This window comes from Mercenaria mercenaria, chromosome 11, assembly GCF_021730395.1.
Source record: "Mercenaria mercenaria strain notata chromosome 11, MADL_Memer_1, whole genome shotgun sequence".
Classification (NCBI taxonomy): Eukaryota; Metazoa; Mollusca; class Bivalvia; order Venerida; family Veneridae; genus Mercenaria; species Mercenaria mercenaria.
Window position 1 is genome coordinate 6,635,734 of NC_069371.1, and position 18,255 is coordinate 6,653,988.

General features: G+C 35.5%; 1 protein-coding gene across 1 annotated transcript in view; it reads left to right on the forward strand.

Moving 5' to 3' along the window:
- Nucleotides 1-18,255, forward strand: part of LOC128546988 (F-box/LRR-repeat protein 4-like) — a 76,027-nt gene that overhangs the window by 29,046 nt on the left and 28,726 nt on the right. Inside the window, exons 8-12 of the mRNA XM_053518461.1 lie at nt 1,439-1,509; nt 6,165-6,234; nt 11,760-11,866; nt 15,017-15,126; nt 15,720-15,849. Of these exons, the coding sequence (XP_053374436.1) occupies nt 1,439-1,509; nt 6,165-6,234; nt 11,760-11,866; nt 15,017-15,126; nt 15,720-15,849 (488 nt within the window). The remainder of the gene's footprint in view (nt 1-1,438; nt 1,510-6,164; nt 6,235-11,759; nt 11,867-15,016; nt 15,127-15,719; nt 15,850-18,255) is intronic.

Genomic DNA, 18,255 nt, shown 5'->3' on the forward strand with positions numbered 1-18,255 from the left:
GAGGCCATACCCTTGAATGGATCTTCATGAAAATTGGTCAGAATGTTCACCTTGATGATATCTAGGTCAAGTTTGAAACTGGGTCACGTGCCATATAAAACTAGGTCAGTAGGTCAAATAATAAAAAAACCTTGTGACTTCTCTAGAGGCCATACTTTTCATGGGATCTGTATGAAAGTTGGTCTGAATGTTCATCTTGATGATATCTAGATCAAGTTTGAAACTGGGTCTACTGCGGTCAAAAACTAGGTCAGTAGGTCTAAAATTATTAAAATCTAGGTTCCCTAGCTCAAAATCTGAGGACTCTTGCAAACTGTAAACAAATTTATGAGTGTGAATTCCAAAATCAGGCAACTTGAATATTGAAGCTTCATGTCATCTGCTAGCTCAAGCCCTGTTCATTAAGAGCAGAGTGAAAAAACCTCTAACATTAAGGTGTGCATGTAATTATTAGGTTTTTCTGGGTTAAGATTTGTGTTAAGGTCTACTTCTTGGAATTCCTTTACAGCTATAGCTTTGAAACTTGGTACACTTCTTTATCATGAATGGGTGTGTTAGAAGGTTTTGGTAACACCTATAAAGCCTTGAATCTTAAAGACTAGTCTACTTAAACAAAGTAAAATCTTTATAAAAATTAGAGCTTTTATTTTCATTCACAGCTAGTCTGCAAATAGGTTTCTTTATAATGGTGATAGTGTAAAAAAAATCTTTTGAAGATAAATAAGAAAGAAAGAAAGTAGGTAGTATTTTGTCTCAGTTTCGTGGATGAAAAACAATTGATAGAAGTTTTCAAGAAAACAGTGTAGTATATGCCAATGAATTATATTTAGATGTATGTAAAAAATATAACTGTTGTAGTATTTCTTACTTTTTTTTACATTTTCACCAAATCAGTTGTTTTTATTGAAATTTTCCTCAAAAAAAAAAACAAAACATGATTCTAACACGGTCCGATTCATTTTCCTATTAAACAAAGAAGGCTGAAAACAGTAAATTATCATACAACAAATCACTCTTCTGACGTCACAATTATTACATCATAGTGTCAAACGGCATAGCGGCGCGCTGGAAAAGAAACAAATTGAAAACTGGCAAATATTTAATGAATGACGTCAAGTATGTACTTCAAAATCCTTGGTAACGTGTTAGAATCGAAATAATATATCTCATTTAGTGATTTGCTCTTGAATAAATCATTGTTTGTCGTTCAGATGTGTATTATTATATCACTCGGGCTGCTCCCTCATGATATAATTCCTTCGCATCTGAACTCCAAACAATGATTTATTCAACGACAAATCACTGGATGAGATATATTATTTCTTAATTAAAGGATCAACCTTGATCAGCTTTTTGCTCTCTTCATAAGGAAATTTATTTCTCATTATGAACACTATTGTAATTTTTATTCTAACAAAAATACTTCTGTCTTTCATAGGAAGAGGTAATACAACAGATCTTGAGTTTCCTAGATGTTTTATCTCTGTGCAGAGTAGCCAGGACTTCTAGGTGAGTAAAGATGGGACAGTTTATGCATGTTTCTTTTTGCGTTTGCAATTACTTTTAACATCCAGCCCACTCCACCTCAGGAGAAAAAGTTTTGAAAAGCGATTTTTGTGCCCCCCTAAAGTTGTTTGTGATGGGAGTACTTAGATTTACCCTTTTCTGTACTTCTGCCCATCCATCTGTCTAGCCATCAAAATGTTTTCGTTGTGCCTGTCTCAAAAAGAATTTGACCTAGTATAATAATTTCATATGATTGTTGTTCAGCATGTGAAATTTTGTTGTTTTGTGTGAGATTTCACATAGCCAGACCAGAGTTATGGCACCTGACTTTGTCAAAAATATGCATAAAGGGTGTAAAAATTATGTCATTAGTATCTCAAAAAGTATTTGTCTTATTTTCATGAAACCTTGTAGGAATATTATCCACATGTGAAATTGTGCTCCTGGGATTTGTTTGAGATTTCACTTAGCCAGACTAGAGATTTGGCCCTAGACTTTCCCAAAAATATCCATAAAGTGACTATTAGGTTGTATTGCATATATCTCAAAAGGTATATGTAGTACTAGAGGATTGTTATATAGCATGTGAAATTGTGAACCAAGGATTTTGTTTTTGGATTTCCCTTTGCCAGACCAGAGTTATTGCCCTTGACTTAATAAAAAATATGCATAAATGGCGTAAAAGTTTATGTCGCACGTATCTCAAGAAGTATTTGACCTAGTCCTGAAACCTGAAAGGAATATTATTCAGCATTTAAAGTTGTGCACTTTCAGTTGTTTGGGATTTCACTCAATAAGACCAGAGTTATGGCCCTTGACTAAATATTGTGCAGAACTCATGTGTCATCCATGTCGGGTCAAGGTCACAACTCAAGGTTTCCATTTTGTGTTCGCTCTTTCTCCTAAATCTCTTGAAGGATTTTCTTCAAACTTAGGTCAAATGATCATCTCATCAAGACGATATGCAGAACTCTTGAGTCAGCCATGTTGGCTTAAGGTCAAGGTCACAACTCAAGGTCAAAGGTTTGAGCCTTCCATTTTGTGTCCGCTCTGTATCTCCTAAACCCCTTGAAGATTTTCAAATTCATTGATGTCGTCATACATGGACTATAAAATATACTTAACAATGTCAATGCTTCCACCCAATACCATCAACCCTTTCACTATCCATTACAGCGGCAGGGGATATAGCTGTCTTTCAGACTGCCTTGTTATTCTTTAAGAAGGTGTCAACCAACAATAGACGCCTTTACACTGGTATATGTCGACCACATTTTTTGAGCCGTGACAAATCTATGTAGAACAGTTGATTCGCCAAAAAAGGGTAGGAACATATATGTAATACATAGTAAAGTGGTATAAGTTATCGATGAACGTAAACGAATGCATGGCCCAAAGGATATGGTGCTGCTTTTTGAGGTTCGAGCCTCGGTAATTTTACTGATAACGCTGTACCAATGATGATATGATTACGCTAGTGATATAATCAAGTTCATAGTAAACAAAACATACATAAATTACATATCAACTTACTCTATAGAGATTTTTCAGTCAGGTATAGGCTGAATATCGATATAACCCAATTGAAGAAGTGTATCGTTCCGTCAAAACACGTGGTCGAACTATAATCACAAGTCATGTCAGATGCTTGTTTTGTATATGCATGCAATTACCATAGGCTTGAAAGATGCAAGGAAATTGTTTGAACAAAAATTTATAAGGAAAGATATATTTGTGATAAGTACTGCCAATTGAAAGATCTTTATAAATTTGTTTATACTGTACCGTCCTCACATATTTTTGTGAACTTTGTATACAGTCAAACTTGTGCTAGCGACCACCCGTGAATAGCGACCACTTGTCGACAACGACCGGTCTCTGGTCCCCCCATAGAAAAATACTCATAAAAAGGCCGTGAATAGCGTCCCAAGGGTCATATTTGCCCCCAAATAACGACCAAGCTGGACCGTTCCGGCATAAAATACTTCAGTTCCGCCGAATTTTCACAACTTTCACCTTATAGCAAACATTATAATTACTGCTTGATTGAAAATTTGCAAGTTTGCACCGACCGAATTAATACATAGAACATAAAGAAAGCAAGAAGCTGTGAAAATAGTTTTTATCAGCATGATAATGGCTAACTGAGAAGTGACCCTTCCCCCCGAATAAAGACCACCTGTGAACCACCTGTGAACAAAGACCACTTTTGCTTGTTCCCAAGAGTGGTCTTTGTTCACAGGTTTGACTGTATTTAGAGCAGGTTTTTGATTCCCTGTAAGGGGTACTGAACCAGATCATTCAAATAACCGGACAAGTAAGATTTTTAGCTACTCCTCATGAATGTAGAAATGGTGAAATCAATCAATGTTTATAACTGATTGAAAAGTTAAATTAACATGAAGATTGACATCACACAAAATTGAGCTACAGGTTGCTTATACATTAATTACCGGTATTAATCCATTAAAAAGTAGATAACAAACAGCATAAATGTTCGGTCAAAAATATAAACATTTCTTATCCCAAAACCCCTCTAATCTGAACTTCTTTTCTGCTCTGAGCATGTTCAGACTAGAGAGGTTCCACTGACTTCATAGTCACCACACTCTGATAATGATTCACACCCCCCAACTCAAGATGATATGAAAGTTTACTTAGTCTTGCATTGTCAACAAGTAATATATGACTGTACAGTGACAGGAAGTGGGGACACCAGTGGCCTATGGGCACACATCTTGTTTTTGTTGCACTTTTGAGATTGAAGCTAAAACTTGTTTTGTTAATATTACTGTTGATTGTATTTATCCTTTTTTTCATACAGTTAGATTTATTTTAGGGTCACATAAATTGATGGTGCAGAATTTCAGGCATACTTGTCTCCCCTCTACTGTGAAAGACATATTATCTTTGCCCTGTCCATCCGTCTGTCACACTTCATTTCGGATCAATAACTGGAGAACCATTTGACCCAGAACCTTCAATCTTCATAAGTTGATATGGCTTATGGAGTAGATAACCCCTATTGTTTTTGGGGTCACTCCATCAAAGGTCAAGGTCACAGGGGCCTGAACATGGAAAACTGTTTCCAATCAATAACTTGAGAACCACTGGACCCAGAATGTTGAAACTTCATAGGATGATTGGACATGCAGAGTAGATGACCCCTATTGATTTTGGGGTCACTCCACCAGAGGTCAAGGTCACAGGGGCCAGAATCTGTCACATTTTATTTCCGATCAATAACCGGAAAACCATTTGACCTAGAGCCTTCAAACTTCATAGGGTGATAGGTCTTTTTTTCATACAATTAGATTTGTTTTAGGGTCACATAAATTGATAGTGCAGAATTTCAGGGATAGTTATGTCTCCCCCCTACTTGGGGAGACATTATTTTTGCCCTGTGTGGCCGTCAGTCACACTTCATTTCTGATCAATAACTGGAGAACCATTTGACCCAGAACCTTCAATCTTCATAGGGTGATAGTGTTTATGGAGTAGATGACCTCTTGTTTTTGGGGTCATTCCATCAAAGGTCACAGGGGCCTGAACATGGAAAGCCATTTCCGAGCAATCACTTGGGAACCATTTCACCCACAGTGTTGAAACTTCATAGGATGATCGGACATGCAGAGTAGATGATTCCTGATTTTGGGGTCACTTGATCAAAGTTCAAGGTCACAGGGGCCAGAACATAGAAAACCGTTACTAGTCAATTACTGGAGAATTATTTGACCTAGAACCTTCAAACTTAGTAGGATGATAGGGCTTATGGAATAGAAAACCCCTATTATCTTTTGGGGTCACTTGATCACAGGGCTGAACATGGAAAACCGTTTCCAGTCAATAACTTGATAACAATGATTTGACCCAGAGTGTTGGTTTAAACAATATTTTATTAATCACAATTCATTTACAACATGTACATAATATCAAAAAGGCATACAGGATTGAGTAGGAAGCTGTAAACTTATTTGAAACTCTCTCTGTTTCCGAGCAATTACTTAAGTATCATTTGACCCAGAGTGTTGAAACTTCATAGGATGATAGAACATGCAGAGTATTTATTGATTTAATTTCATTGCTTATATATACATGCAAGTAGATACATAAATTACAACAATACAAAAGCAAATGGGTTGGGCAGCAAGTTCTGTCAACATCACATTAAGCCCTTCTCATGCAGAGTAGATGACCCCCATTGATTTTGGGGTCCAGAGGTCAAGGTCCGGGGCCAGAATCCATCATTTCATTACCAATCAATAACTGGAGAACCATTTAACCTAGAACCTTCAGACTTCATAGGGTGATAGGACATGCCAAGAAGATGATCCCTATTGCGTTTTAGTCACTATAAAGCCAACTGTCAGTGTCTCTGAGTTTCGCTCCTGTCCCCTATTGACTTCTTGCCTATTACTACTATGCTTTTGGGGGGGACATGTACTTTTCTACAAAAGCATCTTCTAGTTAACCACAAATACTCATACTTGCCTATTAACTGTGCTAAAACAGTACCTCCTGGCTCTTCGTATTGAAGAAATAACATTTAAGCATTATGGATAATAGGTATTATGTGTTTACTAACTTGACATACACAGTTCTCAGTACTAAAAAAAAAGTATGAGGAATAACCTTTTCTGCTTGTACTTTACTTACAGGTTATTGTACAAACATAGCTATGACTCACTGCAGTACACAGAATTAAATTTACAACCTCACTGGCCTCAGGTAAGTACAGAACGATACATATCTTTTATTTCATATAGGAATTAAAAAGATTGGTCAAAATGGCCATTTTGTTAGGACATGAATTTCCTGTCTTCAAATTTCAAAAGTTCAATTACTTGGAAGTTACTGCGTTTGTTTAGATTTAATTTCCTAGACTTTTAAGAATAATTAAGTTCCATGGAAATTAGGGTAATGACTTCAAAGTATCCTGATAAAAAACCGGAAGAACCCATTTGGTTAACTTTTGTAAACTAGTGACTTTTAGGTGAGTAGTAAAAGATCTTGAGTTTTCTGATCTAATGTTCATAGAATTGGTTCCTTGGTTGACTTTTTACCAAATTCCTTCAATCCATACTGTTTTATTATGAACCATAGCTGCCAGGGTGCAGGACAGGTTTTCCTTATATAGCTATGGTGAAAACTTTTAGAATTTTCTTGTCAGAAAATGCTTTTCTCATTTTAAAATAATTTAACAGAAATTTTTGTTGGATGATCCTCTACCAAGTGCCTTCAGATCATTCTACCATATGTTAAAAGAACATGGCCACCAAGGATAGGTCAGTTTTGCCTTATATGACTGTAGTAGAAAAAATGAGACTCTTCTTGTCAGAATATGCCTGATTTCAAAATATTGTGGCATAAAGCGATTGAACTGTTTGTCCGTCCATCTGAACCAGATTGCCTACAGCCCACATTAATGACCTGATTTAGTTCATACTCACACTCAATAATACTTGTGGCAAAACCTACAAGCTGCCCAAATATAAATGATGAAATTATGGCCCTCATTTTTTTTTTCAACAAAATATAATTTGAAATTCTCAGTGAGTTAGTATCTCAGTCAGTAACTACACATCAAGATTTCACACATCACCATGATAATACCAAATACCCGGTAAATGATGTAACTCATAATTTCTGCAGTCATTTTGATGAAATTTTGCCCCTTTTTGTTCTTTTCCATTATTTAACAGGAGAGATTTAGTTTCTCAGTTATTACAAATCATAAGTCAATAAAACTTTGTCTTTTCCATCATTATTCTCCTAGTATGAAATACTATTCATATCTCTTTATGTCATTTTGATAATATCATCTCTCTTTTTTATAAGTGATTTTTTTTTTGAAATTTTAGTTTCTTGTATTTCTTGATATTTTCATTTAGTGCCCTGTTGTCCCACAGTTATATTACGCCCTCCCATCCCTTGTAACATCACTTCACTGATCCCATCATCTTCAAACACATAAACACACATTTTTCAAAAATGTCTTTTTTTTAGTTTCAATTAATTAAGTTTCTTGATTCTGTTATTTATTTCATAGTAAACCTTCACCTGCCTTTTAACATTAATCCCACTCTGCACACCCACCTTTCCATTTTTTAGCTCGACTTTTCGAAGAAAAAGTAGACCTATTGCACTCGCCCTGGCGTTGGCATCACTGTTGGTAAAGTTTTTGATGAAGTCAGATATCTCTGTTACTATCAAAGCTATTATATAATACCAGATTTAAGGCCTTCGCTTGAAATTTAAAATAGTTATTTACTATCAAAGACTACACCATGAGAAACAATTCCCAAAATGCTTATTTGAATTTTGACAGAGTTATACCCTTTTTTAACTTAGAAAATTTTGGTTAAAGTTTTTGATATAGTCAAATATCTGTTACAATCAAAGCTTTTGACTTTAAACTTAAAATAGTTATTTTGTAAACTATCAAAGTCTACACCAGGAGAAACAGTTCCCATAACAGTGCTTTGAATTTTGACAAGAGTTATGCCCCTTTTTAACATAGAATTTTATAAAGTTTTTACTGGCAAAGCTCTAATTCAGAGTCAAGCACTGAGAAAAGTCGAGCATGCTGTCTTACGGACAGCTCTTGTTTGCTCAGATATACTTATTCAATTTATTGCAATTCTCCATACTACCTTTTACTCAGCCCATCTTTGACTCCCTAAAAATAACTTTCAGATCTAAAATTTGTCTAAAATTCTAACTCAAATCATCTGCAAGAATGTTTCAAGAGTTTTTCAGGGAAGGATATATGTTATGTCTAAAAGGAAAAGAAAGGATGGGAATTGTTTGTTCTATTATTACCTGACATTTCTGTCATTGTCCCCTGCTGTTAGCATAATATGCTGTAGGATAAACCTGCTAACATCGCTAAGTGGTGGCACTAAAATTTGCCCATAATAGTACATCGATGGCTACCCCCAGGAGAGAAAATGTTTTACATTGTAATATTAGCCTTTTGAAATGAAACAATAAAAGTAGACAAAATGCCAAGAAATACTCTCCTTGCAAGAAAAGAAAAAAATGTTTCATTTCCTGTATGCTCTTTTTTTTAAGGTGGCATATATAAAGGATAATGAGGGTATTTTTCATATTAAGTTTATTAAAAAAGTTGAATAAATAAAATGCGAGACTCTAAGAGATAGTATTTCTCCTTCAGTGATCTGTCATAAATTCTAATATTACTAGAATGCTTAAATCATCACAACGATATTATGTTGACGTCATGTTAACGTGATATATAGTGCCAGTCGTATGCATCTAGAATTTGATCAAATAGCGTGTTTAAAATGAAATGTCACATAGCACAACTGTCTTGATTATTTTACATATAAACTGAGTTGGTTATTCACTTTTTAGAATAATTTGCCATCATTTGCACCCTAATGGAACTCTTCTGCAAGATGTATTACCATTTCTGGCCCAGACATGTATAAACAAAGGAGTGTGTAATCTACCATTTGCCGCCATACATGCTCAAAGAAACATATAAATTTTGATATAAATTTTACAAGAAAAGACATAATTATTAGAATCAAAATAATTTAATAGCAAAACCATGTTTGAACACTATTTATACACTTGGGCGGTTATATGCCATACAAAATAATTCCACTCAGGCTGGACCCTCATGAAATTATTACACCTGACCATTATTACCCGCCTATCAGATTGTATAAATAGTGTTAAAATGTGGTTTTCCTATAAATTATTTCATAAAGGGAAAGGCAACATTGTTCTAATGTTAATTTTGTCACCTAGGATTTCTTAAATCATTTAAAGAAGCGAAAGAATTTTCAAAATCGACTTTAAAATGAGAAAGTTATGAACATTTAAATATTTGGTCAAATTGGCGGCCATTTTGTTTCCATGGCAACAAAAAGAAAAATGGCAGATTTATTAAATTTTTAGATACACATTTGAACTGCATTTACTTATTACTGTAAAATAGTTTATCTACTTTTTCCAGCTATAATAAAAGAAATTATCATGTTTTACACCTTACACTCAAGAAACATATGAAAATTTGTCTTTTAAAAGGTTATTTGCTAAATAAGTATACAGCAGTGTGTAAATGACGTCATAAACACACTAAAATGGCTGCCTCCATATTATCAGCCATTTTCTTAAATTTCAGACTGCCATATCTTTTTCAATAGTTGTCTGATTTTAAAAATTCTTTCAGTGTTATGAAAGGCTTGATGATGGCTTCATATAATATTCATATAAAATTAACTTATTTTCAGGTTTTCCTTACCCTTTAATAAAATCATTGTTTGGATTTCAGTTGTGAAGGAATTGTATCTAACAAATAATTAAAGACTTTGAATAGTTTGTCATCTGAATTATCATGGTTCAGAATTCTGGTGTGCAAGAATTGAACCACGAGTGGGTTAGCTGAGTAAATATCTTAGCATCTGAACATTGAACCGTGGTAAATTAGATTATAACCCACAGAAAGGCCTTGATTGTTTTCATTTTTACATGTTCATTGAAATATTTCAATAAAAGTTATGCTGGGTTTCATTTATCCAAGTAGTAATGAACTGGATAACATGGTACTCTATGATCCCAAAGGACTTGAAAATATAACACTAAGTCCTAGTGTGGGGAAACTAATTGCACCTTAAAGGAAAGGATATCAAGAGAATTTATTGTTTTCAGGTAAATGATGTTGTTATCTATAGAAAGGATACCTACTGTGTTTATTGTTTTTACTCACCTGAGCCAAAGGCTCATGGTGAGCTTTAGTGAGCTTTTGTGACCGCTCAGTGTCCGTAGTGCATTGTTCGTCCGTCAACATTTTCTAAAAAAATCTTCTTCTAGAAAACCACTGGGCAGAATTACACCAAACTTCACAGGAATGATCCTTGGGTGGCCCCCTTGTTCAAAGAATTGAATTCAATGCAGAACTCTGGTTGCCATAGCAACCGAAAGGAAAAACTTTAAAAATCTTCATGTCCAAAACCTCAAGGCGTAGAGCCTTGATATTTGGCATGTGACATCATCTTATGGTCCTCTACAAGTTTGTTCAAATTGTGCCCCTGGGGTGAAAAGAGGCCCCACCCCGAGGGTCACAAGTTTTACAAGACCTAGGCCTTTGATATTTTGTATGTAACATTGCCTTGTGGTCCTCTACCGAAATTATTCAAATTATGCCCCTTGGGTAAAAAGAGGCCCTGCCCCGGGGGGTCTCAGGTTTTACATAGACTTACATGTACTCTAAAAATCTTCTTGTCTGAAACTGCAAGGCCTTTGCTTTTGATATTTGGTATTTTGCATTGCCTTGTGGTCCTCTACCAAAATTGTTCAAATTATGCCCCTGGGGTGATAAGAGGTCCTGCCCCGGGGTGTTTAAGTTTTACATAGACTTATAATTATAGGAAAAAAACTTTCAAAATCTTCTTGCCCTAGGCTTTTGATATTTGGTATGTTGCCTTTCCTAGTTTTTCTCTACCAAGATTGTTCCTATTACGTCCCTTGGGTGAAAAGAGGCCTTGCCCTGGGGGTACCAAGTTTAACATAGACTTATATAGGAAAAAAAATAAAGATCTTCTTGTCTGAAAGTTAAAGGCCTAGGCCTTTGATATTTGGTATGTAGCATTGCCTAGTGGATCTCTAACAAGATTGTTCAAATTATGCCCCTGGGGTGAAAAGAGACCCTGCCCTGGGGGTCACTTGTTATTTGAGTTATATAGGAAAAAATACTTCAAAAATTATCATATCATATTTCCTAGACTGTTTAATTATAATTACCTGATGACCCCAAGCGATTAGGGATCACTTGACTGACCTTGGCCTACTGACCTACTTTCTTGTTTTTTAAGATCAGCCTTTGAATGACATGTACAGTTTAGCACACCAATCTTAAAACTGACTTTCAGTGACCATGAATGTGACCTGCTGTCCTACTTTTCTTAATATTTTAGCATCAGTTTGACATTTGAAACATGTAGCTCATATAGGTGAGCGATCCAGGGTCATCATGACCCTCTTGTCAGGTAAATGATGTTGCCTCTAGGAAAGGATACCAATTGTATTTACTGTTTTCAGGTAAATGATGTTGGTCTTAAATAATGTTGCTTTAGAAACTATACCAAGCATGTTTACTGTTTTCAGGTAAAGGATGTTGCTCTAGAATGGATACCAAATGTGTTTATTATTTTCAGGGAAATGATGTTGGTGTTTAATGATGTTGCTGTAGAAAGGATGCCATGTGTGTTTATTGTTTTCAGGTAAATGATGTTGCTCTAGAAAGTCTTCATAACAGAAGTAGATTTTTACAAAGACTTAATCTGTCCTGGTGCCATGGGAACATTGTATCAGAGGCTGCCTTCTGTAGGTAAGATAATGAAAATATTGAATGAAGCTACATTCTATAAGTAAGATATTGACAGTATTGAATGAAGGGGCATAGTGTATATAAGATAATGACAATGTTAAATGAAGTAACATAATGACAGTATTGTATTAAAGGGCATTCTGTATGGAGAAAAGAGCAGTTATAATAAGCTATTTTTAGCTCACTGGTTCATATGGGGTCAAAAACTAGGTCACGCGGCCAAATCGAAGGAAAAGCTTGTTAACACTCTTGAGGCCACATTTATGACCTATCTTCTTGAAACTTGGTCAGAATGTTTATCTTGATGATTCCTAGGCCAGGTTTGAAATTGGGTCATGTGGGGTCAAAAACCAGGTCATCCACTCAGATCATAGGAAAAGCTTGTTATCCCCCGCCGATGAAATCGGGAGGGGGGTATTGAAATGGCGTTGTCCGTCCGTCACGTCCGTGCATCCGTGCGTGCGTGTGTCTGTCCGCAGCCATTTCTCAGTAACTAGCAGGTAGAATTTCATGAAACTTGAAATAAACATGAACCAACATACTGCGATGATGCCCGTCAAGTTTTTTTTTGGATTGGTCGATTTCCCTTAGAGTTATTGCCCTTGATTTAATGAAAAATGCCCAAAAATGTCCGTCCGCAGCCATTTCTAAGTAACTAGCAGGTGGAATTTCATGAAACTTGAAATACATATGAACCAACATACTGCAGTGATGTCCATTAAGTTTTTTTTTGGATTGGTCAATTTCCCTTAGAGTTATTGCCCTTTATTTACTGAAAAATCCACGTCTGCAGCCATTTCTCAGTAACAAGCCGGTAGAATTTCATGAAACTTAAAATAAATATGAATCAACATACTTTGATGATGTAAGTCATTTTTTTTTTCAATTGGTCAATTTTCCTAAGAGTTATTGCCCTTTAATTATTTGAAAATCTACAGATTTGTACATAACAAACCAACCAATTGGTGGAATTTCATAAAACTTCTTTCATTCTTTTCCGTGAACATTTATTATAAACATGTGAAGTTGTGTACCCACACTTGGTCACCACCTTGCTTTCGTCACACCCCCTCCTCCGACCAACCTCCCCCTCCCCCCCCCCACCAAAAAAAAATTCTTTCCTTTTTATTATTATTTTTTTCAGACTTTCATGAATATTTATCAACATACAAAGTTGTACTGTTCCCCCACCTCACTCCTCCACCCAGTCATCCCCCTCCCCCACATTTTTTTTTTTTTTTTCATTTTTAATTTTCCATCCATATTTCAATATTTATAATCAACATCGATGATAAATGACAATAATAGATGTTTTGTACCCTCACCCAGTCACCCCCGCTGCCCCTCCTCCCCCAACCAAAAAATAGCATTCATTTTCTGTTAAATTGATTTTGACAAATGAAATTATTTGCTTCTTTTGCTTCTTAGTAACATCCTTAACTTTTTGCCGGATATATTTTTTTGCCATTCCTGACCACAAACCCTTTCAGCGGGGGATACCAATTCATCGAATTTGCTTGTTAACACTGTAGAGGCCACATTTATGGCCCTGTCTTCATGAAACTTGGTCAGAATGTTTATCTGGATGATTCCAAGGCCAGGTTTAAGATGAGTGGTATAGGATCATCATGAACCTCTTGTTGAGAATGTGTGAATTTGCAACAGTTCTCTCTTCTTTTTGTGAAAAGCTATAATCTGTTTACTTGGGGGCAGCATAAAGTAATTGTAGCATCTGTCCATTTATCCTTCTGTCTATTCCTTTGTTCATTTGTGCATCCCAAATTCATGTCCACGGTCTGTAACTTGCTTAAAGATCAAGGTCGTATTTGGAGGTCAAAATGTCAGTTGTGTTTTTTTACCTGTCAGGTCCATAACTCTGTCATCCATGAAGTGATTTTGATATTACTTGGCACAAATTTATCCCATAATGAGATGATGTATCTAGTACAACAACCAGGCCCTAAAGCCAAAGGTCACACTCAGAAGTCAAAGGTCAATAGGTTTTTTTTCCTATCTGGCTGATAACATTAGGGCCTGGGTGTTGCGCTAGTCGAATCATCTCATTATGGGATATAAAAAGATTGACCAAACATTTACCAGGATATTATATATCAGTTACTATTTCCATTCAAATGAAGCTGCTGTATGGGGGGCATGAACCTTTTCTGATTTTAATAATTTTTAGCACAAAGTTTTCCAAAATGAGGCAACTTGTTATGCCCAACAGTCAGACCCCTAGCTCAAAGATCAAGGTCACACTCTGCATGAGATCAAATGTCAGTAGCGTTTTTTCTCTTTCTATTCCATAACATATAGGTTATAAAAATTTGACCAAACATTTACCAAGATATTACATATCAGTTACCACTTCCATTCAAATGAAGCAGTATTATGCATTGTTTCAAAAAATGTTTTTTGTTTCTATTTTGTTCCTTTTTGCCTGTAAAACATCAATGTTTCTTTTGATGTGAGTGATGAAGTTGTTACAGTTTTAAATGCTGCAAAATCACCAAGGAGATACAGTATGTTTAAGATTGCTACTGAAGTGGATATTTTCCTTTGTTGTTCTTATTTACTCTGTTTTGTTTACATTTTGAAATATTTTGTAAGCTAAGCTTAGCACAAAGTGTTTGGGGGGAGCTATTGAGATCACTCACTGTCGGGCATCCGTCAGTCCACACTTTTCTTCAAACAACATCTCTGAAACTGTGCGGTAGAAGTACATGTAGATGAAACTTGGCTTGAATGTTCCTTGGTTGACCTTCCAGAATTGTTCAAATGGTTCCACCTGGTAGCACATAGAGGCCGCCAGAGCTAAAAATAAAAAATTCATCTTCAAATCTCCTAAACTGCTTGTCCGATTTTGAAATAACTTCGCACAAATGGTCTTTGCGTGACCCTCTACTAACACTGTGTTCAGAGTATTCTGATTCTTAAAAAACATTACCTTTGACCCTTAATGTATTTAGAAGAAAGCCTGGACATGGCTGAACACAGGGACCATCAGTTTGTACAGGCTTTTAGCTTTACAAAAAGTACCATTATTATACTGCTTACCAGAAATCACGTAAAATGCCAAGATCTACTACTGGCCACACAGTTATTACAAAACAAAACTTGACAAACAAAACAGTTAACCTTATTTTTCAGATATGTTCAGGCCTGTGGTCAGAATTTACGAGACTTGTACCTGTCTTCATGCAGTTTTGTCACACAGTATTCAATACATGAAATAGCCAAAAGTTGTCCTAATCTGGAAGGTTAGTTGAGTTTGTTTTGTAATGATACTGGTAAAACTGTTCTTGTGCACTGTTTAAAGTTAAGCTGTTTAGGGTTGTAAATTTGTTTTGTTATGTTTTTCCCCCTCTTGTACTTTCTGCTTATGTTCAATATTCCCATGCAAATGAAGTTTAGGGGATATGTAGGTGTCATCTTACTATAGGTCTGTAATCGCCTGAGCAAAGAATTTTTGATGCGAATAAATTCCACTGTTTTAAATTGATTCCAGTGAAACTCCATTCACATGGTCATGTCAGCGTCAGTCCAAGCAATGCAGAGCTGATTGTAAAGACCCTAGGACTTCAACAAATTACATACACTAGCATAACTGGTATCTTGAAAATTTTGGTGCAAATTTCTTTGACCCTTTAAAGGGATTTCAGCGAAACTGCATATGCCTAATCACCTTGATGAGTAAATTTGGATGGGCAAATATTTAGGGTCAGTTGAGGCCTTGCGGGGTTAAGGGCTCTTTGACTTCTAAAAGATGTCTCCTTTCTTCTGAGAAATCAGTATTGGGTGGATATTACTAATACATTGGGATAGTATAGTATCTTTTACCTTGTATTTACAGAGCTGGATATAGGAAGTTGTAAAGGGATTGATAGTGATGGGTTCTATGACATATCAAGCTTGCAGTCTCTGAAGAGATTAAACCTGTACAGAACAAATATAGATCAATATGCATTACTGAGCATAATCAGGTGAGATTCTACAGTAAATCTGAAATACTGCTCATTTATATTGGCTGATTAATTTCATGTGTGATATCCAGTCGTGAAAATTACTTTTAAGGGAAATCTTTATGGTTAAAACAAAATCAGTCCTTTCATAAACGGACTATTGCAAAATTGTGTGAAAGTTTAGTCAGTCCCAAAATATCTGAATTTTGCAATGGTTATAGCTGCCTGTAAACAAAATTGGGTGTCATGTCGTGGCTTCACAATGTTTATCCATCTCCTGCCCATCTTACTTATCTAGGTCATAGTTTTGAAACCCATAATGTTATTTTGTTATAAATAAATACAAAATAAATTTTAATTGTGCTATACACAGTATCCCCTGTCTTCAGGGCAAAGGTGACAGTTTATCAAAAATTACATTGTCCTATCAGAGGAAGCAAGGGCAACCATCAGTAGACATAATACTGACATGAAATTTCATTGACATGACATAACACTGATATGAAATTTAACATCATGAAACACTGACATGACATTTAAACAACATGAAACACTGACATGACATTTAATCAACATGACAAAGCTGAGAAAACAACAACTGAATATCAAAAAATAATGACAATCATCAACAATGTGATGATTGTAAGGGAAGTACCTCTTTTAATGTAGGTTATGTATCACTAAAGGAAAATGCTCTGTTTTGTATAAAGTTCATTTGTCATAGGACAATATTGATATATTTTTCCTGTTGTTCTATTATGACAATCTAAATTGTTGAAAAAAGTTTGATTGAGATCAGATTATCAATCAACAACTTCATTCAGACTGTAGCATGTTGCCATTATGACATTGTCTTATGGTATTTTGTCAATGTACTGTCATTTCAATGAAGTACCATTTTGATATTTTGTCATAAATCCCTATCAGGGTGGTAACTTTTTTTGTAGTCATGCGGTATTCAAATTGAGGGGGATCTACTATTATATAGATACATTTTATCTTTTCCAGACCACAGCTTTGTTAACCAAATTCTAATTTTTACTACTGTTGGTAAAAATCACTTAAAACATTACTGCATTTGATGCCGACATTCATCTGCCAGTCTTAAACAGTGGAACCCCTCCAAACTTAAGACCCTATGGATCAAAGAAACAGTTTAGTTTATAGAGGTTTTCCATTTAAATAGGTTTATATTAGTCCAGTTTAAAAGGAATACATGTAGAAAATAAAGAAAACATTGTATATTGTCATGGATCTTCATCCCTCATGATAAGCTATGGTTTCATTCATTTAGCTTTTAGTCTTGACTGTGTTTGTCTAAAATGTAAGCCTAAACTCTTTCCCATCCCAGCAACTTGGATGCTCAGTGACAAAACTTCTAGTTTTTCATACCTAAATAAAAAAAACTACAAAGCTGTATCCCATTTCGAATATGAAGTTAACAAAACCTTTCAGCATCAGGCAGTTCTTAAGGTATTTGAGCCGCTTCAAAAAGAGCTAGTCTGAGCTAATCTTTGGACACAAACGCAGCTAGACTCGGCAAACCTTTAACTGTTTTTTTTTTCCTTTTGGGCACAATCCCAGCAATGGCAGTGAACTTTATTGACCTTTGAGTTTCCATACCTAGAAGGGATTGGATGAGGATTGTTGTTACCTCTCCAGGTAACTAATGGACACCGCTCCTGCTGCGAGTCTCTTCCTATATTCGCAGCTTTGTTTACTTGGTTGTTGTTCATATTTTCATTTATCACATGAAGAGCCACACCTGTTTGATAAATGAATTACAAATAAATGGAAAGATTTTGAAGAAAATAGACTTCAGTTAGATACAAAATTTTATTTCTTCATGAAGCCATCTAGCTGGCTTATTATAGAAGGTTGGTGGTTCTACCAAGGTACCCGCCCATGTTGAAATAATGCACGGAAGGGCACCTAGGGTCTTCCTCCACTATCAAAAGCTGGAAAGTCCCCGTTATGACCTATTATTGTGACGTTGGGACATTAAACCCAGGGGGAAAAAAATTGTGGCCAGGCATCAATACAAACAACATTTACTATGTATAGCTATTATCTGACTTTAACAAATATCACCTATTCATAGCATAATAAATGTACAAACTGTAAACTTAATTAAGAAAATGTCAGCATAGTTTAGACAAAGCATATATTATGTTAAAGATAAGCATACTAAAAGTAATAAGAAGAATCGTAGTTAAAGACTACTTTGTATACAATTGCAGTCGAACTTCGTTTACTCAGACTTGGATAATTCGAGCGCCACCCTTCACTCGAACTCATCGTCAGGTCTCAGCAAAATCCCTATGTAACGTATAATCTTTGATGGCTGGAACTACCGATAACTTGAACAAATTTTGCCGGTTCCGACAAATTAGAGAGAATGAAGTTTGACTGCAGTTAAATTAATAT